This window comes from Heterocephalus glaber, unplaced genomic scaffold (assembly GCF_053883595.1).
Source record: "Heterocephalus glaber isolate CG9 unplaced genomic scaffold, H.glaber_assembly_v1.0 deba00001720, whole genome shotgun sequence".
NCBI classification, from domain to species: domain Eukaryota; kingdom Metazoa; phylum Chordata; class Mammalia; order Rodentia; family Bathyergidae; genus Heterocephalus; species Heterocephalus glaber.
Window position 1 is genome coordinate 2,765,966 of NW_028258433.1, and position 24,319 is coordinate 2,790,284.

Genomic DNA, 24,319 nt, shown 5'->3' on the forward strand with positions numbered 1-24,319 from the left:
CCACTCATAATTTCCCACTCTGCTCCAAATAGAGTGTCTTCTTTCTTTGCATAGAATGGTACAGAACCTTCTCTCTCAACTTTCTATTTCTTACTTGAGAATTCCTACTCCATTCAAAGCCCATCCCACACCATGTCTCCTCTGAGCACCCTTCCTGCGTTCTCCATGGCAGAAGTAACCATTCCCCAACCTTGTTCTCCTAGAACTTAGCCCATGCATCTATTGTAACCCTTATCTCTGTTGAGTTTTGTTATTTTATTTTGTATTATTTTTATTTCTTTATGTGTGCCCTCAGAGCTTAAGGGGGAGCCTGGTGGAGAGCAGTGCCTGTGAATGCTTGGAGGATAGCTCCAATTTGGATGTGAAGGACATAATGCCCACCTCACCTCTCTCTCGGGAAAACAGTTGAGCCTTGGGTCCAACTATAGACTCAGCCCACCCCAGGTCCATGCTGTGCAATAATCCTCTCATATCACTTTCCAGAAGAATCTCATGGCAGATCATTTCATTTTCAGATTTTTCTTTCTTCTCTGAAAAAGATGAATTCAATAGTGATCAATGTATCACATTTGAAATGCTCCCTGAATTAGATGTGTGCTGAGAGACCCCAGAACTGATCCTGGGTAAAGGAATTGTGTCTTGAGAAAAGATATGTGTTTTCCTAGAACAGGGAAGGAGAATGGAGCTCATGTTCTAGGATTGAAATGAACAAATATACACAAGAACCCACTTTGGAAGCACGCCAAAACAAATGGATGACATTCTCTAAATTCTACTTAACCTTTTCATCTAGAGTCCTATATCACAGTATTTCAGGAAACTTCAAACAGGCTTAATTCTCCTCCCATATCATCCGGGTTTATCCAAAGCAGAGATTTTCATTTAGTGCAATGCAGTGTTGGAATGCCTGCCTGCCCCTCTATTAGACTATAAGTTAGGAGATGGCAGAGTTGTGTTTATTCATTCTGGTCTTCTCAGAAAGTAGCTCATTATCTATTATCTGTTAGATGTTCCGGAAATACTTGTTTAATTAAATTGAATGAAATAGTCCTCCTTTCGTACCTCAGGAGACTAAGGAACACATAGCTAGCGCTCATAGCCGTCAGATATTTCTAGACTGAGCAAATGAAAATACTCCAGCACTCACAGAGTTCACAGCCTCCTAGGAGGCGGGGAGGAGCGAGGACAGCTAAGGCTTCCAGCCTGAACCAGAACATGCAACGTTGAGTCCACCAGCCAGTAGAACAAGAGAAGGAAGGAATGAAGTTCACGGAGATTGGCCAAGGCTTTCTGGAAAAGTGACATGATCATCATTGGAATTTCTAGGTAGAAGGGAATCCAGGGGGGAGAACCAGCGCCAAGAAAGAAGTGTGGGATATGATTTGGATTTGGGAAGAGGAGAGAAGACTGAGGCTCAACATTGACGGGAGACTTCTGACTCCAGCTTGGGGTGTGGATGGGTTAGAGCTGAAGCAGTGCCCTCTGCCAGGCCCCGGGCCCCAGGTGGAGAGTGGCGTGAGGCGCCTTGGGCTGCCCTGCAATCAGCACACGGCCGTGTCTTAGGCACGGGGAGGGGTCGCGCCCCGCTGCCCACCCTGTCAGTCCGGATTTGGGCGCGGTGCCTCCCCTACCCCAGGCCAGGCAGTGTCCCCCAGGCAGGGCGGGGCCCAGCGCCTGCGGGGCGATGACTAAGCCTTGGCTGACAGCAGGAGCGGCCTGGCGGGAGAGTTAGGAGACAGGATTAGTCGGCCGAGCGTCCGGGGTCGTGGCGTGGGCCGAGAGGGGTGCGGCGGACGCCAGAGGGCAGATAAAAGGGGCGGCGCGGCGCTGGGACCGCTTTCCCCGTGCCGCGTAGCACCGGGAGAGGCCGCCATCGGCCGCGGGCAGCGCTGGGCTGGGACGGGAGGCCGGGACGGGAGGCCGGGAAGCATCGACGCCCGGGCATGGCGGCGGCGGCGGCGTGCGAGCCAGTGGGCAGGCCGAGCCTGACCTCCATCTCGTCAGGGGAGCTGCGCAGCTTGTGGACCTGCGACTGCGAGCTGGCCGTGCTCCCGCTGGCCCAGCTTCTGCGCCTGCAACCCGGAGCCTTGCAGCTACGCGGCGACCAGCTCGTGGTGCCCGGGCTCGGGGAGCCGGTGGCCGTGCGTGGGGGCTTCAACGTCTTCGGGGACGGCTTCGTGCGCCTGGATGGGCAGCTCTACCGCCTCAGCAGCTACATCAAGAGGTGGGTGCCTCGCCGTGGCCAGCCGCCAGCTCCCGGGAAACTCCACCCAGCTGCCCCCTTTGCCCGCGACCCCTTTCCCTTTTCTTTCAATCTCTAGATGTTCTCGCTGTTAACGTCACCTGGAGCCTGCAAGCTGTCCCCGCCCTGGCTGCTGCCGCCCTTTGCACTGACCCTTTGCAGCTGCAGGTTGAAGCAACCCAGAGGACATCAGGCGGGCCATGTGGGGAGGGCAGTGTGGGAGCGCCATGGACTCGCTCAGCTCCCACCCAAAGTGCATAACTGTGGTTGCTCTTTCCATTCCAGCTTCTTAACTGGGCCAGATGAGCTCAGCCATCTGACCGATGACTTGAGGCACACCCTTTAGGGAATATTTGCTGTGCAGAGACTCACATCCTCTCTTTAGATATGGGGCCTTGGGAGGGCAGTTGTACAGTTCTGAGCACAACTAGTTTTATCCGGTGAGGAGTTCCAGTGAAGAAGCATTTATACGTCTTTGACTTCTCTTACTGTGTCACCAACCATCCAGTCAACCAACTAACAACCGACCAATCAGCCGCGGTGAAGGAAACAACCCGGACAAGTGCAATCCAGTGCAGTGCGACCTGTGAGTTGGCAGATAAAACCTGGAGCCCTAACTGAATGGAGTTTCCCCAGAATGGTGCTAGGCTGATGTGGCCAAAGTGACTGAAACCCTCATAGGCAGACTAGAAGCCAGCAGGAAAGTGGACCATCTGTCTGAGCAGGCTTTGATGGTGGGGGATGGAGGAGGGCAATCCCTGCCTGATTCTATAGGACCTGGGCCTCCCCGGGTCATCCTGAGGGAAGGGAATGTAAAACTCTCTTATATTTGCACTGCAGTTCTCCAAAGAGGCAAGTGCAGACTGGAGTTTGATTAAGAAATGAATGAACAGTCGGGGATTTAGCTCTTGGTTCAGGCACCTGGCTCCCAAGCTCAAGGTCCGGAGTTTGATCCCAGGTACCAAAAAAACAAAAAAAACAAAAAGAAAGAAATGAATGAACTGCCATCTATTAAGATGTAATATGTTTGTTGCTGGGAAAGACTGAGTTGGGTACCGTGTTGGTGGAATACAGCCAAGAGGGGCAAGCAAACAAAATGAGGTATTTATAGTGCTTGTTTCAAAGCTGCTGGCAAAAACAAAAACAAAAAAACCCCGTGCTTTTCCAAGCCAATATAGTTAAGGGCAATGAATGCCTGTAAAACCATTCCACAGCAAGACTTTCTCTCATTTCTCTTCTTTCTCCCTCTCTCTCTCTCTGTCTCTCTCTCTGTCTCTCTGTCTCTCTCTCTGTCTCTCTCTCTGTCTCTCTCTCTCTCTCTCTCTCTCTCTCTCTCTCTCTCCCCTCTCCCCTTCCCCCCCCTCTGGTGAAATGAAAATTCCAACCCATAAGCAAGGGGCAGAAGGAAGAACTGAGTCAGAAATCAGATTTAGAAAGATTTAAAAAGAAGATAACTATTGTATTTGAGACTTAATTGGAAGGATGGATAAGGCTTTAGACAGAACCAGCTCCCCTAATCTTAGTAAACACTGCAGTAGTCCCTGGGCAGTTTAAGGCCTACTAAACAACTGGCCAGTAATGACCAGATGGCACATTCAGAGGTCAAACACAGAACTACAAAGGCTCTACTCCATAAGCAATCATGTGTGAGGGCTTTTGTACCCTGAGGAATAGCAACCAGCCCCTGAAAATAACTTGGGCAACAGAAGGAGCAGTGTATCTTCCTTAACGGGACGTACCTTGGTAGGGAAGGTAGCTTTTATAAATGGATGTGCAGTCCTGAAAGGTCACTAGAAGGGAATCTGGTCTGAATGGAGAGAGCCTGCTAGGATTATGTGCAGCAGTGAGACATTTGTCATCATGCAACAAAAGAGAACATACCAAATTCAGACATCTGAAGTTGTTATTCCTCTGATCAACATTAACAATTGTCTTTGGTTTTTGGAATTGTATAAACTTCCTACCTCAAAATATTACTCCAGAGCAGTGTCTTTCTGCCTCCCTCTCTCTCCCCTTCCCTCCCTCTTTTTTTTGGCGGGGGGGGGGTACCTGGGCTTGTGAGGCAGGCTGGGCAGTGGAACCACTGAGCTAAATCCCCAACCCTCCCTCCCTCTTTCTTTCCTTCCTCTTCTTCCTTCTTCATCTTCCTCCTGCTCCTTGTTCTTCCAGATCTGGCCAGTTTTATTAAACAGAATTGCAGATTTACCTTGTTCACTGGTGTGTCTGTCATGCTTCTGACACTCTCAGAATCACCTGGATCAATGACAGCCAGGGCAGGTGTATTCTCCGCATGCTGTACCCAGTTTGACATTACTGTCACTGTACTGTGGGAGGCACTGATTTTGAATGTCCCTGGCACAGCACTCTACTTTGGTTTCTCTTGAGGCAGGCCAGTTGATGAATGAAGAACCAGTCTGTTTTTGCCTTGTCTGGCATCCTCAGTTCCCCAGAATGTACTTTCCATTTGTCAAAGGAGCTGGAGCCTGGAGTCAATGAACTGCATTAACTTTTGCATCTTTGTGGCCACCACATTCCTGCCTTAGGTGTGGATGGCTTCTAACCAAGAACAGCTGTCAAGACAGCCAGGGACTGAGAAAGGCATAGTGCTGATTCTTAAACATTTTAAACTGTATGGCTTTTGAGAACTACATGGAAACCTTTTCCCCAGAAAAGTAGATATATTCCCAATACTAATAACCATTCAGGTAGTTAATAAGATACTTGGATCCAGGTTAAGGACCTTTGATCTATTAAATAATTAGGGTTTTTCCCAGTCACTATATATTTTTACTGTGGAATAAGCCCATGATGTAATTAAGATTTCTTTTTAGAGCCTCAAAAGGTTTCACAAGTCCCTTTCCCAAGTAACACCAAAGGCTGAGAGCCATTGCTCTTCACATTCACATGGTTCACTTGCTCAGGGAGCAAGAGGATGATTTCTGTCCTACACATTCAGGTTTGTTTTCTGATAGGTAGACATTTTTCTAAATACATACCTATAAAATAAACAATGAGAGTCTAGGGTGATGGGACAATTTAGTGAAGGCCACCAAGCTTTAAAGCTTCTCCCAGAGCCTGCTTTAACAATTTTTGTCTTACTTGATGGGATTTATGGAAAGATCTTTCTTGTTCTTTTTTTCTTTCAAGCTCATCTATATTACAACCAAGCCCTGCTCAGGAACCAGATGTACATGCTAGTTATCCAAAGAGCTAGTCATTCAACACTTTAAAATCCAAGGATGAAACACCCTTCACTGCTCCCGTCATGTACCTTTCTTTTTGCCTCTAACACTACCTCATAGTCATATGTAATGGCAACATCTAGCAAAGAGGACCTCTAATTCCTTCTCTTTGGTGTTCCCCTAGCAAGAAAGAGACAGCTTGGGTAATCAAAATAAGTACAACAGTAATAATGGTGGCTGCTGACATTTACTTGAGCACTAGGTATTATCTCACAAAAGCTTACAAAGTTGGCACTACTATTGTTGTCCCTTTTTTACAAATGGGAAAATTAGGACTCAGAGAGATTAAGTAATTAAACTAAGCGAGATGCTGGCAGCAATAGAACCAGGGATTCTAAGTAACATTGTCGAATTGTGAAGCCCCTGTTTCTCAAAAATTGCCTGGAATGGGAAGTAATTCTGTCTTCCTATAATCAGCAGCAGCTTCTCACTTCCAGAGCCCACAAATAAATAACTGTGATTCCATCAGCTCCTGTGCAGCTTATGTAATCAGTGTAAAAGAGAAAGTAGGGAGGTTTTACGGAAGTCTCTATAAGCAGAAATGTAACCTGGTCCTGCCTGTGGCCAAGCAGCTGTTAGACAGATGGGTAACAGTCACACCCTCCTCTGGGCAGGTCCCTGGGGCAGAATGCAGAAGGGTGGGACTCTGGGACTCAAGGGTGAAGCAGGACTAGAGTCAGGGCCGGCACATATTTAGATTTGTGCTGAGTGGCATCACCTGCACCCTGTAGCAGGAAACATGGACTTTGTCCTAGCCCAAACCTGGTTGTCACAGCTCTGTATATAGCCCAAAGAACTGGGCTGTGCTGCTTGTGTCTGCCTGTGACTTCTCCTATGTGCTGAGTCTGAGGCATGGAAACCTGCCAAGGGCAGTAGTCTGGTAAAGGGGCATATCATGACACTGATGAACTAATACTAGTCCACACACTGGGCTATGATTTTGATGAGACTCAGTCTGGAGGAAGCATGGATGAGGTGAGTGCTAGCTGAGAGATCTTGGGACATTTCCTTAATTTCTGTGTGTCTTGGTTTCCTTGGCTATTAAATGAGAATAATAATCCTCTCAAACTTACAGGATTGTAGAGAATTTAAGTTGGGAAAATCCTAAAAAACGGTGATTGGCCCATATTAGACACTTGACATTCGTTAGTTTTTATACTGCCAAGTAATCTCATCAGACAACTGTTTAATCTGGTAATCACCTCATCAGCACCTTTCATTAGATGATTTTACAGGTGAGGAAAGTGAGTCTCAGCAAGGTTAGATACCTGCAGAGGTCACGGAGACAGAAATCACACTCAGATTTGATGCCTTCATCTCTGGCTTCCTTCCTCCAGAGGCTTGCTCTGACTTTCAGCCATACTATAGTCTGCTTCCAACACTCAGCCCACCTGGTCTTTGCCACATACCTGCCTATCCTCCCAGATGTAGCCACCCTTGTAGTCCCCAAGGCTTGGCCAAGTAGTGGCTCCTCCTATGGTTCTATCCCCATCGTGCTTTCAATTAATGGCTTTGATTCCAAATGCTTCCCCCATGTTCATTTTTGTTTAAATAGGAGCTTGGGTTTATGAATGCAGAGAACTGTGTATCTCTCTGGCATTTGCATGTTTGAATAATTTACCAGTTTGCAATCCTCAGAATGGCAGGCGCCATGTCTTAGACTGATGCGTCTAGAAATTTAAATAAGCGTGCAAGTCTCTTGGTGATCTTGATAAAATACAGATTCTACTCAATAAGACTGGGAAGGGGCCTGGATCCTGCATTTCAACAAGCTTCCAATGATGCTAGTGCTTTTCGTCCAAGGATCACACTTTGAGCAACAAGGTCATATATATCCATCATTTCCTATTAAGATGGTATATTTTATCTGTCTTCAAATACATCTGTATGGCACTTGGAAGTAAGACTGCTTTCTTTCTCATTTTTGTGTCCCCTGAGGCCAGCACATAGCAGGTGATTAGTTAATTTTTATTGCACGGATGGACCATTCTCTGCCCCATCACAATTTTCACACACACACACACACACACACACACACACTAGCTATCCATAACTGCTCAATAAGCAAGTGAATTAACAAGGGTATCCTTGATTTCAGCTACAGATGTTAGAATCATAAAGTCTGAAAATTTTGCTTAGTTTCACTACAGTTATGGAAGGAAATGAAAGAGAAGGAATTGTTTGAGAGGGTGAAGCTCTGCATACGGCCATCAAGCCAAACACTGTCAACATAGCAGGGAGCCCTGCTTGCTCCCAGGAGTAGAAATTTCTGAAAATGTTTGCTTAGTGTCACAGTCAAGGATTGTAAGAGCCACAAGCACTGTGCACGAAGACCATATGGTGTGTGCTCCTCTTTTTGTCTGCTCCATTCTCTGTGATTTGTCTTATTTTACTTGCATTTTAATTGTGATAAAATACACATTGAACAAAGTTTGCTATTCTAGCCACTCTTAAGTGTACAGCTCAGTGTTATGAAGTACTTTCAAACTGGTGTGCGACATCACCACCGTCCATCTCCAAACTCGTTCATCCTTCTGAAACTCAGGACACATTAAACTATAACTCCCCATTTTTGCTCCCCTCCAGCCACTGGTAACCACTGTTCTAATTTCTGCCACTATGGATTTGATTACTCCACATATCTACTACAAGTAGAATTATATAATAGTTGCTTTTTTATGCCTTGCTTATTTTACTGAACATAATGTCTTCAATCAAGGTTCATTCATGTTGTAACATGTGTCTGCATTTCCTTCTTTTCTAAGGCTGAATAACACTCTAAATGTAGGTATGTACCATGTTTTGTTTATCCAGTCATCTGTGGATGGACGCTTGTGTTGCTTCCACCTTTTAGCTATTGTGAATGTTACTGTGAACGTGAATGTGCAAATATCTGAGATCCTGCTTTTACTTTCTTATGCTTGTTTTTTTATTCAAGGTTTCATTTTTATCTTTATGTTAATTGATAACTAATTATATATATTGCATATTAATGGGGTAGGTAACATGTGATATTTTCATATCTTTATCCATTTTTTAAAAAATTTAATGCATGTATATATACCAACCTTTCAGGTGGAGACCATGGGTTTGAGTTCCTCTTTATCATGAAACACTGGATCATTAGTGTAGGGAATAGGAAGGGGACATTATCAGGACCTCTACCATGGGTCCTGGCCTATGAGCCACCTTAGCACAAGGTGAATTAAAGAACAGACAGGAAACAAGACTTAGAGTGACAAGGCTGGGTCTTGGGACCTGGTCAATGCTGCTGATGGCAATAAAGACAAAAGCCCCCAAGTGCATCCAGCATTTATTGAATACAATAATGAGAAGGAATAGGGAGCTAGGGAGCTTTGAAGTCATCTAGTGAATAACTGCTGAACACCTGGCGTGATGGTGCCAGGCAGGGCTGTCAGGGAGTCAGCACTGCTTATCTTGCTAGGATAGAAGAAACCAGTACTGGGACCAGACGCAATTAGCAAGCAATCTACGAGGTCAGTGAAAGCGATAATTCAGGGGAAAGGATTTTAATTGGGGTCACGCTGACCTCAGCTGCACATAATTCAGCAGGGCCCTGGCACTTCACAGACCAGGACTTAGGCCTTGGTGACAGCCATTAGCAAAGGAGCAATACTAGTCCAACTCTGCTGGCTGACGTGCCCATTTGAGTCATGCAGGGCTGTGGTCTGACTCCTGATATAAAACAATATAGCCAAATTAGGAAAGGCAAGAAGCATGTGCCACTCATAGCCTGCTAGTATTGGGCAGGGATGTCTCCTACATCTCCTCCTTTCTTATTTGGAAACAGCAGCTGTTGTAGCAGGGTGATATTCCATGGCATCTAGGCATTGGTTTGTTGTGTTTCCTCTATGGCAGAATATGCCTGCTCTTGGGTTTCAGCAGCAGGCAGTGTGTCAGGTCTGGTGATCTCTGTGGGTCTGAGTTTGTCCTCTGTTGGAACACAAGCATACTCTGACCCCTATGTTATTAATTCCATTAAACCATTTTATCTCAGTCAGGACATCCTCTGACAACATGTGTGTCTAGGACATGTCTGTAGATTTATCTTAGTATCAATGGAGTTTTGATGGAGGATATTTACTTTCCATAAGTGGATTTAAAAAATTTTTAAATGAAGGCAACAAGAGAAGGTGACAAAATCTAATTGAGCTTGTAGAGGTAGCTGTACATTAGGGTTGAGGGAAATCTGGGGCAGTTCTCCATATTGTGCTGTGGAGCGTGAAAGATGCTCTGAAGGTGGCACCTTAGAAGGCGGTACATCTTACTGCCATTCCTGATTTGCTAGAAAGGAAAACACAGTGCTCTTTCTTGGTCTCATCTTTCAGATGTTGCCTCTTTAAGCTGTTCCTATTAGCCTTCCAAACTGAAAAAAATGAGGCAAGAAGTTGGAGCAGAGAATGAGAAACTCTTGCTCATTTATCTTTCAGACACTTATTTCCTGGTAATTCAAATAAATATACTCCTGGTTGGGAGTCAGAAGCTTACAGAACCTCATCCTATTGGCCCACTGATTTGTCCAGAATTAAAGATAATCACAGTGTTTACTGAGCATCTCCCATGGGCTCCAGCATGTGTGTCTATGTTACACATACTGAATTTAATCTCCACATGAGGAAATACTGTTATGCCTCTTTGACAGATGAGGGACCAGGTATAGATAGGTTACATAACTCACTTCAGGTCGCAGTGAGCTATGACTGTCAAATGAAGTTAACAGAGCCTATGAGTTAGGACATGGATTAGATCTTATTTTGAAACACTATGCCTCCCCTGACATTGTTCTGCCTTCCTATCTTTGTACTGAAGCCAGGCTTAGAATGTTTCAGCCTAGAAGTATTTTGGGGTCAGGGCAAAAGCAAAGAAGCAATCAGTTTAAAGGAACTGTCTATCTCAACTGTTTGCTTTTCATCCCCAATGATAACTTCAGCAAATACAATAAATATTCAATATACAAGAGCGATATTTCCATCACTAATTCAGAAATATTCATGATTAAAGACCAAATAACTAGTCCCTAATGTACCCTAGCAAGACTCATCTTAAAACCAGTGATTAAATGTCAGATACTTAAATATCTGCAGGTTTTAACAACCAGATCCTCTGATCTTTTTGTATTTTAAGGAATTTATGAATCCAAATTTTATGAGTGAATTTTAAAGAAATGCATATGTTTGCTTATTTCACTGGAATTTTAGAGTTTTTAACAACTGGACCATAACTGGGAGGCTGGGCATGGAGGAATTAATGGGGTGTAATACTTTCCCCTTATTCATGGTTTAGCCTTCCTTGATCTGTGGTCAACTTGGTGAGAAAATATTAAATGGAAATTTCCAAAAATAAACCATGCATATGTTCTAATTTTTATACTATTCTGGTACATGCTGAAATACTCACTGTCTGATTCTTTCTCATGCTCAGCAAATGAATCATCCCTTTGTCCCATATATGCTTACTTTATATATATACTACCCACCCATAGTCACTTAGTAGCCCTCTAGGTTGAGATATCACAGTACTTATATAGGATCTGGTACTACCTGAGTTTTCAGTGATCCCCTGGAGGTCCTGGAATATATCCTGGGAAGATAAGGAGGGACTACTGTAGCTCTTATTTATATCCAGTAAGTTCTGGTATCAGAGCTCTTGGATAAGCTGTGTTTTCACACATCTGTCGCAAGAGGATAATGGACATGCTCTGCTACAAGGTTTGCAGCCCATTAAGGTCTCCAAATCATCAAAGACAGATTAATTTCTGTCATGCATCCAGGCTTTTTATTAAATTCAGACTCCAAATGGACTTTTCATGCACAGGTTATACATTAAACTCGATATGTGACTGGAGGGTACCTTTCTCTGACTATGCCAAGCAACTGCTTGTTGAGCCCTATAGCATTCAGACAAGCCTTCCACAGAACTCTGGGGAAAACTAATTATTCTCCTAACCATTGATCATTTCTAAGTTGAGATTTGTATCTTTTTCTTTTAAGCTGTGGGTTCACAAAGAAAATCCAGTGATTTAAAATGCTGTCTCCAACCAATGTCAGTTGATTGTGTGAGTAAAAAGGAATAGTGCACTGTCATTTGGGTTATCAGAAAAAGTAATAAAAGTGCAGATTTTTTGGATGTGTTGTACACACCATGTGTGTACACCATGTGCTCACTCTAGAAAACAGTCATATGACTATGGGTTTTGAAAGAATAGAGGAATCTCCTTGGGTAGAATAGTAAAGGTGCTTAACTCTGGAGATGGGAAGTTAGGGGTCAGGTGTTACTTCTTAACAATGTGTGAGAACAATGTTTGTATCCTCAGATCAGCCTTGATCTCCAAAGGATTCAGGAACACTCACTTAACTCCCTGGTTAGCAAGGTGGTGGGTGAATGTGAAACTTCCTGAGATGGATCACAAGTGGTGTCTGGCTCCCACTCAGGTACATACACCTTTCTTTTTCATATTAGGCCTGCGTCGGTCACTGACAGCCAAATAGAAAGATGACAGAATAGGGCACATGGAAGAATACAGGAGGCTTCCTGTCGTGCACACTCCCCAACTCCTTGCCAGGCTCTGAGCCATGCCTGTTTTGCCTACTTGGTGCCCAGCACATCACCAGGGTTTAATGAATGTTGTGGAATGAATGAATGAAGCAATGAGAATGAATGAACCCAGAAAACAGTGGTTCCCTTTTCCTTCTTTCTCTTCTGCTTCTTTTCTCCAGTGCCTTTTTAATAGTTGGTCATTTGGGACAAAGAAGGACAGGGAGATTCTCTCCCCACAGGAAACCCAGGTGCCACCCCCTCAGGCTTTTAGGTACTGCCACTTACCCTTTTCTCCTGTTCTGCCCAGCTGAAGGTGAGTGAGGAGTGAAAAGAACCACACAAAACCTGGGCTCTGTGTTCTTTTATCCCATCTGTTTCCTTATTATGCCCCAGATCCTGACTCTTGCTCCTTCTCTGCCTCCCTCTTCTCTCACACCCCAGAGCATCAAACACCTGCACCTCTTTCCAGCTCTGGAGCACTCCAGCTTTTGTTCTCCTGCCACCCCAGGACAAGCCCCCAAACCACCTCCAGGGCAGATGGCTTGGGAGGTGAGACTACTTTCAAGCTTCATGAAATAAAAGGCACGAAATTTTTCAGAGGCTCCATCAGGGGTCACTTCTTAAAAGCTCTCAAAATCAGCTCTGACAATGTAGCAAAATGATAATGACATAGATTTCTATGAAATCAAGCTGGGAAACAGGCAAGTAGAAGCTGTGTTTTTCTGCTTTAGGGTAGATATTCTCCTGCGTGCTCTTGACCCACACCTGCGTCACTGTCTTGTACTCTGGCTCCTCGGAGGGGGTTGTGGGAAGTGGACCCAGAGAGGGATGCCAAGGTGACTGCATGGCCACAGCCCCCTGCGGCAGCTCTTTTCTTTCCAAGGATATGATTTTCATGTCAGGCACTGGAAGGACAAGCAGCTGGAAAGAAATGCCTGGAGCTGTCTACTCACAACTAGGTATAAGAAACAATCACACCGCAGTGTAGCAAAAGGCACCACATGCTGTCAGCTCAGCCAGTCCATTCACTCCATTCAGATGCTTACAGCTGTGTCAGTGGGGAACCAGCTCCTGTTTAAGAGGAACTGTGGCAAAGGCATCCTTCAGCCCACCAGATGCCTTTAAACCTGCCTCTATCTGCACAGCATCTGAGCTCAGTGTAGTTAAGAAATTAGCCATCTTCTTGAAGGAAGCTAATTTTCCCTTGGATCTTTTTATTAGCAGCATAGGTAGAGACAGAAAGTCTGTTTGGAAGACTTGTAGGGGACAGAAAGAAAGCTAACATGCTACATGACAGAGTCAAATTGAGAAAAATCTTTCTTGCCAAGACAAATGAAGGAAGTTAAGTTTAATGAGGATATGGGCAAAAGTCCAACAATAATTTTATTTAAGTTACATAGGCTCAGGATTGAGGAAATAGAATTAGTAATAGTTTATACAAACATTGGTTGACTGTGCAATCTTGGGATTAAAGAGGGGCTGGGGGAAGAGAAGGAAAGGAAAATTCCAGGCATACCAGTTAGATAAGATGACGCCACTGGAGAAGATCCAGTTAATTCCACTTACTAAGTAATTCATTCTTGATCTAGCCATACTTGGGGCCCTTTTACCTTCCAGTGTATTCTTCTAACCCATTTTGAGAGCCAAACATCAACATCAAGCCAAGCCAAGGCTATGGCACCTTTGCACACTGAATCCTCCTCAGTTGATCAGTCATGACCAAAGAAAGGAAATTTACTTATATGATATAAAAGGATGGTGACCTCTGCAAGGACATGCTTTAGAAAACTTCCCTCAAAGAGTATGTGCCTATGACAGATACATGTCCATATATCCCTTTCCTAACTGAAATGGGACAGTACATTACATTTGTAATTTTCTTTGCTTTTTCGTAGGTATGTGGAACTGACCAACTACTGTGATTATAAAGACTATAGGGAAACTATATTGAGCAAACCAATGCTGTTCTTTATTAATGTACAGACCAAACAAGACACCTCAAAAGGTAGGTATATAATTTGGTTTTGCCTTGCTGGGCTATGCACTAAGGCACATTAACGAGGTAGAAGTGGGGCATAGAGAGAGCAGGCTGGATATCAGCTCAGGACAAGGTCAACAGCTAGGACCCTGATGTGTGAGGCCATATGTAACATAGCACAAGCTTGCAGAACAAACTCCTAATGGTTGTAGGGCAAAGCCACCTGTCTGAGAAACTTCTTCCTACTTCCTCTGTAGGCAGGAAGTGACCTGATGCTCTGGGTCTTCAATGACTGCAAAAATGGCTGGAGTGATAAGGAATATATATATATATATATATATATATATATATATATATATATATATATATATATAAATTATACTCTACCATATATCAAACAGTATGTCTGTGAAATGCTCTGATGTAATTAATTGGCACAACAGCCCTATATGGTTTATCATCTAAAGGGGAGCATTGTTTTGAGCAAGAAAGTCATCATAGTCGATATTTATTCTGGGACAAAGATTTAAACTGGGACTGACCTAGGAGACTAGGATGCATTGTTGTCCTACCTATATGGTACATAGTCTATCCTTATTCTATTTTTGTTTTACTTGTTTCTTTTTTTGTTAGATTGTTTGAGACAGGGTCTTCCTATTTAGTTGAGGCTGCCCTTGAGCTCACTGCATAGCCCAGGCTGACCTCATGACCCAGGGGTGACCCCTCCCTCAGCCTCCTGAGTACTGGGATTACAGATGTCTGCCCCCACACCCAGCTAGTCTCCTTTTATATATAAGAAAACTAAGATTAAAAAATAGCAGTTGTAGATGCTTTATGTTTCATGTTTCTATGTAGTAGGATTTCATGCTTATTTTTAGTTAACTGTAGTTATTAGTACATGTGTGTAGTAATAATGTTTACATTCCTTGTGAGAAGTTAGTACATGTACATCTTAATTCCTTTAATCCCTTTTCCCTTCCATCCCTCCTCCCCTCTCCTCCAATCCTTAGTCTCTTCCTGGTAGTTTGGGGTTTTTTTATATGTTTACAGTGCATAATGCTCACATTCCTTGTGTGGAGTTGGTACATGTACATAACACATCCCAATTTCTGTTTTTCATCCCTTATGGGGATCAAGAGATGGAGAAAGGGGAAAGGCAGATTTCATGTTTAGACACACTCTTTATGTTTCTTCTAAAACATCAGATTAACTGGAAACAACTCTATAACTTACATTTCAATATGAAAATGCTCTCATTTTCTCATCTTCCTCCTCAGAGCAGCATGTGGGGAAAGTCATGGGCATAATGTCTGTGATAAGGGTGAAATTTTTTTAAATTCTTTTATTGGTACATTTTAGGTGTACAATACATTTACATTTACCATTGGCTGCTTGTACCTGTACATGATGTATCTTGGTTCTTATTTTCTTCCCCCATTACCTGTGCGCCCTTCACCCAGGGTGAAATTTTTGAACTTGATTCTAAATAGAACTCTTAAAATAAGTCCAAGGTCATAAGAAATGATCTACAAATTTCAACTAGGTGTCTCCTAGCATGGGCTGTCATTCACATTACTGGCGCTCTCTCTGCTCATTTCATGGTTCAAAGTCAGGATGCTCTCTGCAGGAGAGACCAGGAGAACACACTGTTCTAAGCAGTGCCTGTTAGGCCACCTGAGCCCCACGTATTCTTTGGCTTGGAGAACCAGAAAGCCAGAGTTCTCTAGGAATGTAATTCACAGCTGTATTAAGAACACCTCCTGGGTTGACCTCTGAGAGGAATCTGCAGCAACAATAAGAGCCCTGTCCATGTTAACATTTCAGTGAAAGTACAGGAAGTGGCACAAAAAGATTTTTTTGTGTGCCCTATAGAAAGTGCTCTGAGGTATGACAACTATTGTGCATGGAGGCACAAAAGTCATTACTAATTAATTTTAAGAAAAGTTCTAAAATACAGGGGTTCTGAAATAGAGAAACTTAAGATGGTCAAGATAGGTTATGAAAATTATGATTAAGGCAACATGTCAGTCCTGATACTATTTTGAACTGTACTTTTATGCAAATTAGAAAAACCTTCATTTTCTCAAGACAATTGCTAATGCTTTCCAGGAGCTTAACGTGATAAATATACACAGACATGTTTATAAATGTAAATGGCTTTCTCTAGAGTTGTGTAGTCACAACCTGCCCAGCCAATACAACTATGGAACATAGTGGCCTTGAGTGTGTAATCAGCCTAAAGGTCTTGGTTTTGTTTGGGTGAAATTTTAATTCAAGGTATCAAATAATTTGCTTGCTTTATTTTATTTATCACTTGTCTCAAAGAAAGTATCAGGTAGTTTATATCTCAAGGAAAAGTAAGATGAGTAAGGGTAATTCAAAATTCTTTCCTTCAAAATGTAAATACTTGTTATTGGTGGGCCACAGATTTGCCTCTGAGATAGCTTAAAGCCAAATCAAAATGTTCCGTGCTTTTACACAGAGGGTGACCTAGGTATCCCCCTGTCTCCTTGAGGAAGTGCTTGATTCCAGAGGGTGGAAAAGTTGAGACTGCTAGTCAATAATATTTCAAATTTCCCAATGAGTGAGCAACCTTCCCTTTGCTTAGATTATGCAGAATTGGACAGAACCACACTTACAGGGTTACAGCACAACACAGCACAGCACACACAACACAGCACAACACAGCAACAGGAAAAAAAAGGCCAGTGTCTTCCAGGACAGAGATAAGGTATCATTTAAACAATGGGAAAGACATTTCTTTTTCTTTTCTCCCTTGGGAATTTGTTAAGGTTAGGAGCAGGGGGCAAAATCAATCTCATGTTGCCTTGATCCTTCGAACCCCAGACCGTCCATTTGACAGAAAGAATGCCAGGTTTCTGGTGAAGCTGGGGCTGTGGTGAGTGGTAGTGGAAGGCATAGGCAGACCTTTTCTCTAGGCTTTGCTGATTTTCTGCTTTGCAAATAAGGAAATAATGGTGAGAGACAAGCTGTGATTTAAATATACAGCAAGGCAGGACCTGAAAACCAGCCATGTCGATTTTCCCCTTCCTTCCCCATGCTAGATTCCTGCTATGCAGAAGAGTTCTCATCTGTGATAATTATAGAGTGGAGCTTTTGATTTCTGAGACACAGGTGATAAACCTTAGCCTCGAGGAAGATGATTTGCTAACCTGCTTTTACAATAGCCCAGAGCTGCCTTCAAATCTGCAAAATTCTTGGGAATGTTTCTAGAAATCTCCTCAGATGTTTCAGTAAGGGCTTGAGGGAGGCTTATAAGATTTACTCCAAAGATTACTGCTTCAGCATATCCCAAGAAGCGCGTTTATGTCACATGTACACATTTCTTTCTGAATTCTGCTTGCTAATTTCTAGAAAAGACATACGCACTTCTTGTGAACACAAGGCACCCAAAGATAAGAAGACAGATAGAGCAGGGGATGGACATGGTCATCTCCTCAGTGATTGGAGAAAGTTACCGACTGAAGGTAAGCCTAGCCTGGCTGGATTCAGGCTGCCACTCATATGAAGGGGCTGCATAGTTCATGCAGTCTGTGTCCCTGGAGCCTGCACTCCACTGTGGTGGGCCCCTGATAAGTCACACACATGCCTGGAACTATGCATGGTACCAAACCCTATTATATGTCCAATGTTTTTTTTTTTTCTATATGTACATACAGAAAATCTCAGAGTTTTACTTATACATTAGGCTCAGTGAGGAACACTAACTATAAAATAGGACAAATAAAAAAATTCTTAAAACTTATAAATTATTTCTTTCTGGAGTTTTCCACGTTGTATTTTCAGACAACAGGGAACTGAAACTTCAGAAAGCAGAACTATGGATAAAGGGGAATTGTTTTATATTCAGACATTTCATTCCCTATTGTGTCATAACTGCTGGCTTAGTTTCCAGCAACTTTTTAGGAATGGGGTATAAATAAGTGTGATTCTGGCCAAGCAGTTCAAAGTTTTAAATTGGATACCAAAATGAAGATTCATTTTTTTAAAAAAATAAATAAATAAAGATAAGAGTTTTACAAAGTAAAAGAGAAATAAAGAGTTGAGTAGTTGTTAATTCTATAATGTCAACATAATAGTTCTATTCATACAGTCAATTAAATGTTTCTTTGTCTTTCAGTTTGATTTTCAAGAAGTAGTGAAGAATTTTTTCCCTCCAGGAACTGAAGTAATTAATGGAGAAAATCTGAGCTTTGTGTACGAATTCAAAGCTGATGCCTTATTTGATTTTTTCTATTGGTTTGGGCTCAGCAATTCCACTGTGAACGTGAATGGAAAAGTTCTGAATTTGTCAAGTACAAGTCCAGAAAAGAAAGAGACAATTAAGTTATTTCTGGAAAAAATGAGTGAACCTTTTATCCGAAGGAGCAGTTTCTCTGACCGAAAATTCAGTGTAACTTCCAGAGGTATGTGAAAAATTCTCAAGGGCTTGTGAAGGATAGTTCAATCACAGTGGAATAATACAGTGAGAGAAGAAAATCAATTGAGAAGGCAAGAGCCAAGATCTGGTGATAAAAGGGAAATACATCCCATAATTTAGAAAGAATTGAGAAATGTTTATTAACAAAAAGAGACCCTGTTTTTAAGAGAGCCAGGGAGAGAGAGAGAGAGAGACAGAGAGAGAAAGAGAGACTGAGACTTTTCTTCTCTGGCTCCTTTAAGTTTTCTGACATAGCAATTATATTGTGCAGCACACCCAGAAAATAATTTTAAAGATTATTAATTTAAATTATATTGATGCTCATTTAAATATTATGAAATAATGCTGCTTTCTTTGTGTGCATATTTTGGACAACAGAATGGTCACTAAATCAGTTGGGGAAGAAGTCTACATGGTTGTGTTACTTATCTTTAACAATTTGTGGAAGGGTTCTCCAGGTCTTGCAGGACTACAAAAGAGACACTCTTGAGAAGATGTCATTTAACAAACTGTAATTGACATATGGTGAGTTCTCAATTTTGATATCCATGTGGCTCAAGCAGATGGCACGGATCACGTTTTGTCTGGATGTGTCTTTGGTGGAGTCCATTCTCTATTGCAGCCTCCTCTAGGACATGGAATAGCTTCCTTGAAGCAGAAAATAACCAGTCTCTATGAACCTGCAGTGTTCTTACAGTGCAGATGGAAACTATTCTCTTCATATTTGTATTTAGCGACAGCTGTTTTCTTCCAGTGTTTACAGCAGAAGTGCTTACTCCCAGCTGTTTCTTCTCCTAGAAGTGGTCTCTCTCTTTCCCTTTCCCTCACTCCTTCCCTCCTTCCCCTTCTCTGTCACTGTCTCTCTCTCCATCTCTGTCTTTGAATCTCTCTGTCTCTCTATCTAGACTGTCACTGTTCATCCCTCTTCCCCCCCGGCTCCCATGTTTGTCTGTCTATCTGCCCCTCTCCATGTTACATTAGCTTCCTCTGGCTGGGAGTTTCTCACAGAGATGCCCCTGTGCTATCTCCGTGGCAGCTACATACAGGATTATATTCAGCTCCTTTCAGGAAGATAACTCACCCTGTTGTGGCAGTGTGACACATGCCCGGTCCCTCTATGGCACCCTCAACCCACCCACTGGCCGCAGAAGCCTGGAAAATTTTCCTGTTTCATTGTGACTTGCTCCCTGTCCTGTAACCTATCCAGAGTGTCCATATCCATCTCAGGGACACCGAGGCACATGGGAAGTTGGCAGGGCTTTTCTGGGAGTTTGCTGAGCCGGCCCCAGGATCCCTTCAGCTCCAGACAGTGGGTCAGGACCCTTCCTGGAAGCTGCCACATACACTGCGGATGGCAGAGCCAAGAGGGCTCTACTGCCCTGGCAGGCAGGCCCAGCTCCAGACTGAGTACAGGGCTACCAAGGCTGCTACCCAGTTCCATCCCCTTCAAAACCTAACCTCTTCCCTGAGCATCTATTCCCCAAACCTGGGCCTGCAAGGGAGAAAGAGTATGTGTGGCTCAGGGCAACTCTCCAGCTTGCAGAAAAGAAAGTGATAGTCATGTCCCACTGATAAGCAAAAAGAAGCACATAATAATGAATGCCTTACTTATTGTTTTTCAGGTTCAACAGATGATGTTTTTAACTGCAATCTGTCACCCAGATCATCTCTGACAGAGCCCCTTTTGTCAGAATTGTCATTTCCAAGTGTTCTGGAATCTGAAGAGATACCCAAAGAATTTATCTGATTGGACTGAACATTTTTGATGTGACTTCTCTACTCCAGCTGAAGGGATGAGAGGAGGTGGGAGGCAAGCACTTCCATCCCTTGCCAACCCCAGCTCCCCCATGCCTTTTAAGAGGATTCCTATCTCCATTTCCATGGCATCATGCCCTGGGAGGGTCAGTGCAGCTGGATTCCTTCAAGGTTTCAGTTACCAGAGTGGAAGGGCTTTGGCCCCATGGTGTGGAGGTGGGAGATTCTCTACTTGGCACATTTCTCTAAGGCTGCAGGGTCCTGCAACCCTGAACCTTTGCGTGGCACCCTAGTGCCCTAGCAGTGTTCCTGGCCACTACCATGGGAATCATCTGACTTGGGAGTTGGCTCAAGTATCACCTGTGATGTTTCCTAAATCAGAATCTGACCCTCTTCTTGGGACACCCTTGGTAATGCCCAAAGCCAGGAAGCATGGGGCTCATGGGGCTCTTCTCTTCAAAGCTGTTGAGCAGAAAGCCTGCACCAGCTTTCTTGGGGAGGCAATCATGTGTTCTGATCTGCCTCTATGAAATCTTATGAGAAACTTCAACATTTGGTTTACTGGAGGATTGGCCAGGTAGCTAGCACAGTAACCTTGACATTCCTTGCCTGAAATGTGAAGTTTTTTGGCCTCCCTCTTAGCACATGGCCCATCCAGAATGAGGTCAGGTGATGTAGTACATGGCAGCGTCCTCCTTCCTGCAAGCACATTATATCAGTTGGGCATTTAAAATAAGCTTTAGCAATTCTAACATGAAAAGAAAAATAGAAGAAAGCTATACAGTATCATAATACATTGTTACATCAATACACTTTTCCTCTTAGCTGCAGTGGAATTCTTCAAAAGAAGAAAGCCTATTTCCATATAAAAACTTGCATGAATGAATCACTACATATGTTCATAATGAGATTTATGGCTCCCAAGCATCATTTTTATATCCTTTTAAAAATATGTTCCTGTATTGTACATTTTGATAACACTATTGATGGTACTGCCACTTATATTGAAATTTTATGTAGTACATTTGCACAGTTAAAATTTTCTTAGCATTCAACCTAGAGTGGATTAAATTTGTGACCAGGGGTGTGTGTGATTATTTCTTTGTGATTTTCTGGTGGTATATATCCTTATAACTTAATAATTACAGTAGGAATTGTGATTTCCATAGCTACTTTCTTAAGAAGAGCCTTTTGAAGAATGGAACTATAAAATATTTGGAGGAAGGAAACAAAATTTGATTCTGCTCTTTCAGAAAACAGAAGGGAAATGTTCCTTTATAACAAAAGAGGATAAGCATTAGCTATTAAATTCAGTAAAAAATGAAGAATATAATAATAAAGTAGATTTTTATACCAGTACAAACAAACTTTAGGTTCATTGGGTGCATTCCAAAAGAAATGATTTCAAAATTGACAAAATTTAAATAGCTGAATTGAATAAAACCATTAGCAACTGCTCTGGAAATGTCCTAAAGGTCTGAGAAGTGTCTTTCATCCTTAAAAACATTTTTTAGTTGACAGAACCAAATTTATTCTCAGCAAAGTTTTATAAACTACTTGTAAGGTAATTATACACTGTGCTAGAGCATTTTATTAGCAAATATAACAAAGAAATGAGATTTAAAAACCTATAAATTAATGAAACATAGGAAGCCTCCATCTGGGTACATATGTGGCCCTATGTGGCTATTTTAAGAGTTTAAGATCAATAGAAATTTGCAGAACAGTGGTATGTTTGCTGATGGTTTGTCCCAACCAAGACTAACGTTGAAATTTAATCCCCAATGTCAAAGTTAATTGCATTTAGAAGTGTCTCTTTGGGGAGTAATTAAGATTAGATGGGGTCATGAGGATGGGGCCCTCACGATTGCATTAGTGCCTTTATAAGTAGAGGAAAAGAGGCCCAAGCAAACAAGCTTGCTCTGTCTTATCATGTGACATCCTTCACTTTCTCAGTACTGCGCAGAGTCCCCACTAGCACGCATGAGGCCCCCAACAGAAGCCTAGAGGAGACTCACACCATACTCAAGTCAAAATTTTCTTTAGAAATTACCCAGCCAAGGAACTCTGTTATAGTAACAGAAAGTAGACTAAGACACGCAACAATGACCTTAACAATCTGTCTGTTCAATTCTTTCATCATCAGCACATATGTTTAAATGGCTACCATGAGTCATGCACTAAGGTGGATGCTGGCATATAATGGTGCTTAAATATGACTTTTGCTTTCAAGGAGCTTTCAGTCATGTTAAGACAGAGCTGAGAGTGCAGCTCAGTGAGAGATCATGTACTTAGCATGTGTGAGGGCCTTGGGTACAAACCTCAGCACCCCCTCACCAAAATACAACTTTCAAAAAGGAAAATATCAAAGATATCTGAGATCCTGTTTTGGCAATAAAATGAAATACAACTAAAATTTAGGGGTTTTTGTTGTTGTTGTTGTTGTTGTTGTTACAGGGGATTGAACTCAGGACCTTGTGCTTGGGAGGCAAGCACAGCCCCACTGAGCTAAATCCCCATCCCTGTAAAATTTAATTTTAAAACAAATTTGTAAGGATTGGTTTATCCAGATGATTGACTTATACAAGTTGTCAATGACCTTGGGGACTATTAATTAATTCCAATAAGAATGCAAGTACAGAAACTACAGAATGAGGAAGTTATTTTTGTCATTGCCTGATGGTCATAATTTGATTTTTGGCTAAAGGACATTGCCCAAACTGTCACCTACCTTGATTATCAACTAGAATGTATTCTTAATGTTTTAAATATCCAATCAGTCTTCAAAGAATAAAGTTATGTTCTTACTGAAGAAATTCAAAAGAATGTGTCCATCAGTTTCTTAAGGGAGTTTCTAAAGAATTTCAAAGATACTTTAAGCAATGGCAGCATCATTAAAATGAATTACTTTGAAGAAGAGAATATTCATTTAAATGGGCACATGCTGGTAAAACAGATTTAAAATGAATGTTCACACTTGATGTTCATAACTTAAATAGACCTAAAAGCAGAACTAACAATAGAAGACACTGGTAATTATCCAATAGCTGGCTCCCTCATTAAGAGTTCAGGGAAGGAAAAAATACAAGAAACAGGAGGAAGAGCCCTGCCCCATCGCAGCTGTAAGTGCACACAGATGGTGGGGAGCAGCGGTGTGGACCAGTGCCATGTGGCCACAAGCAGATCTGAGCCAGGGCTCTGCCCTGACTCCAGAGGCTTGGGCACACTCGCCCAAATCAAAGGCCTGCCTGGAAAAGAGCTGAACAGATGCACAAGCAAGAGCCAGAGGTTCAGCTCCAAACCATCAGTAAGTGTGCCAGACCCTAGCCAGAACCGTGCACACAAGAGGAACTGGGGTGCACAGCCCCCAGCCAAAGGCCATCCCAGACAACAGGTACATAGGGGCTCTAACCAGGGGCAAATCTAGACACCATCCCCAGTGTGCACAGGCCCCAGGCAGAAGCCCATCCAGACAACAGGTCAGATCAGGGATCTGGAATGCCACCATTCTGAACTCAGGAATTAGTGTACTGGTGAGCAGCAGAGAAAAGGATGCTCAGTGGATTTCTGAGAGTTGAAGACCACTGGGTGAGCAAAAAGTTGCCTTAACAAAGGCATAGCAGGCTGCATCTGTTGAAATGAGAAGACACATAAACAAGTCTCAAAACCAGACTTCCAGATCACCTAAGGTAATGCAAAGAGAAAGAAGAAGGAACAATATGAGACTCAACAACCTGGACTCCCTGAGCTGGCAACAAAAGAGGATCTGGAAAAAATGAAATCAGAAATAATTTTTCAGATAACAGCAGCCATTGTGCCCATAGTGGAAAACATGATTAATAAATATAGAGTAGACAAGAAAAAAATTGAGGAGCTGAGGAACATAATGGAATCCCAACACAGGAAACAAATGGAATCCATAAAACAGATACAAACAGATTTCCAGGAGATTAAAAACTCCATTGAAAGTTTTCACAGCAGAATGAGCCAATGTGAGGACAGAATTTCAGGTATAGAAGAAAAGATTGCAATTAGTGACCAGGAAAAGAAAAATTGCTTTATAATAGTAAAGGACCATAAGAAATCAATCCAGCAGCTGTTAG

General features: G+C 42.7%; 1 protein-coding gene across 2 annotated transcripts; it reads left to right on the forward strand.

The window, feature by feature from the left end:
- The first annotated feature begins 286 nt into the window (after positions 1 to 286).
- On the forward strand, positions 287 to 22,632 carry Medag (mesenteric estrogen dependent adipogenesis). Of its 2 annotated transcripts, XM_087199582.1 has the most exons (6): positions 287 to 2,224; positions 12,484 to 12,591; positions 13,938 to 14,047; positions 17,396 to 17,508; positions 18,162 to 18,447; positions 20,084 to 22,632. In XM_087199582.1, exons 1-6 carry the CDS (start codon positions 1,944 to 1,946, stop codon positions 20,206 to 20,208), a joined length of 1,023 nt encoding a protein of 340 aa, XP_087055708.1. In that variant the 5' UTR covers positions 287 to 1,943; the 3' UTR covers positions 20,209 to 22,632. The 2 variants fall into 2 exon arrangements, with proteins under 2 accessions (XP_087055708.1, XP_004854837.1); XM_004854780.4 differs by lacking the exon at positions 12,484 to 12,591.
- The last annotated feature ends 1,687 nt before the right edge of the window (positions 22,633 to 24,319 follow it).

Bases quoted from the DNA above. Each gene is read 5' to 3' on its own strand.
- Medag (XM_087199582.1), top strand. From the start codon at position 1,944: ATGGCGGCGGCGGCGGCGTGCGAGCCAGTGGGCAGGCCGAGCCTGACC. The intron at 12,592-13,937 runs GTGAGACTACTT...GCTTTTTCGTAG, and splicing joins CAGGGCAGATGGCTTGGGAG to GTATGTGGAACTGACCAACT. The intron at 14,048-17,395 runs GTAGGTATATAA...GCTAATTTCTAG, and splicing joins CAAACAAGACACCTCAAAAG to AAAAGACATACGCACTTCTT.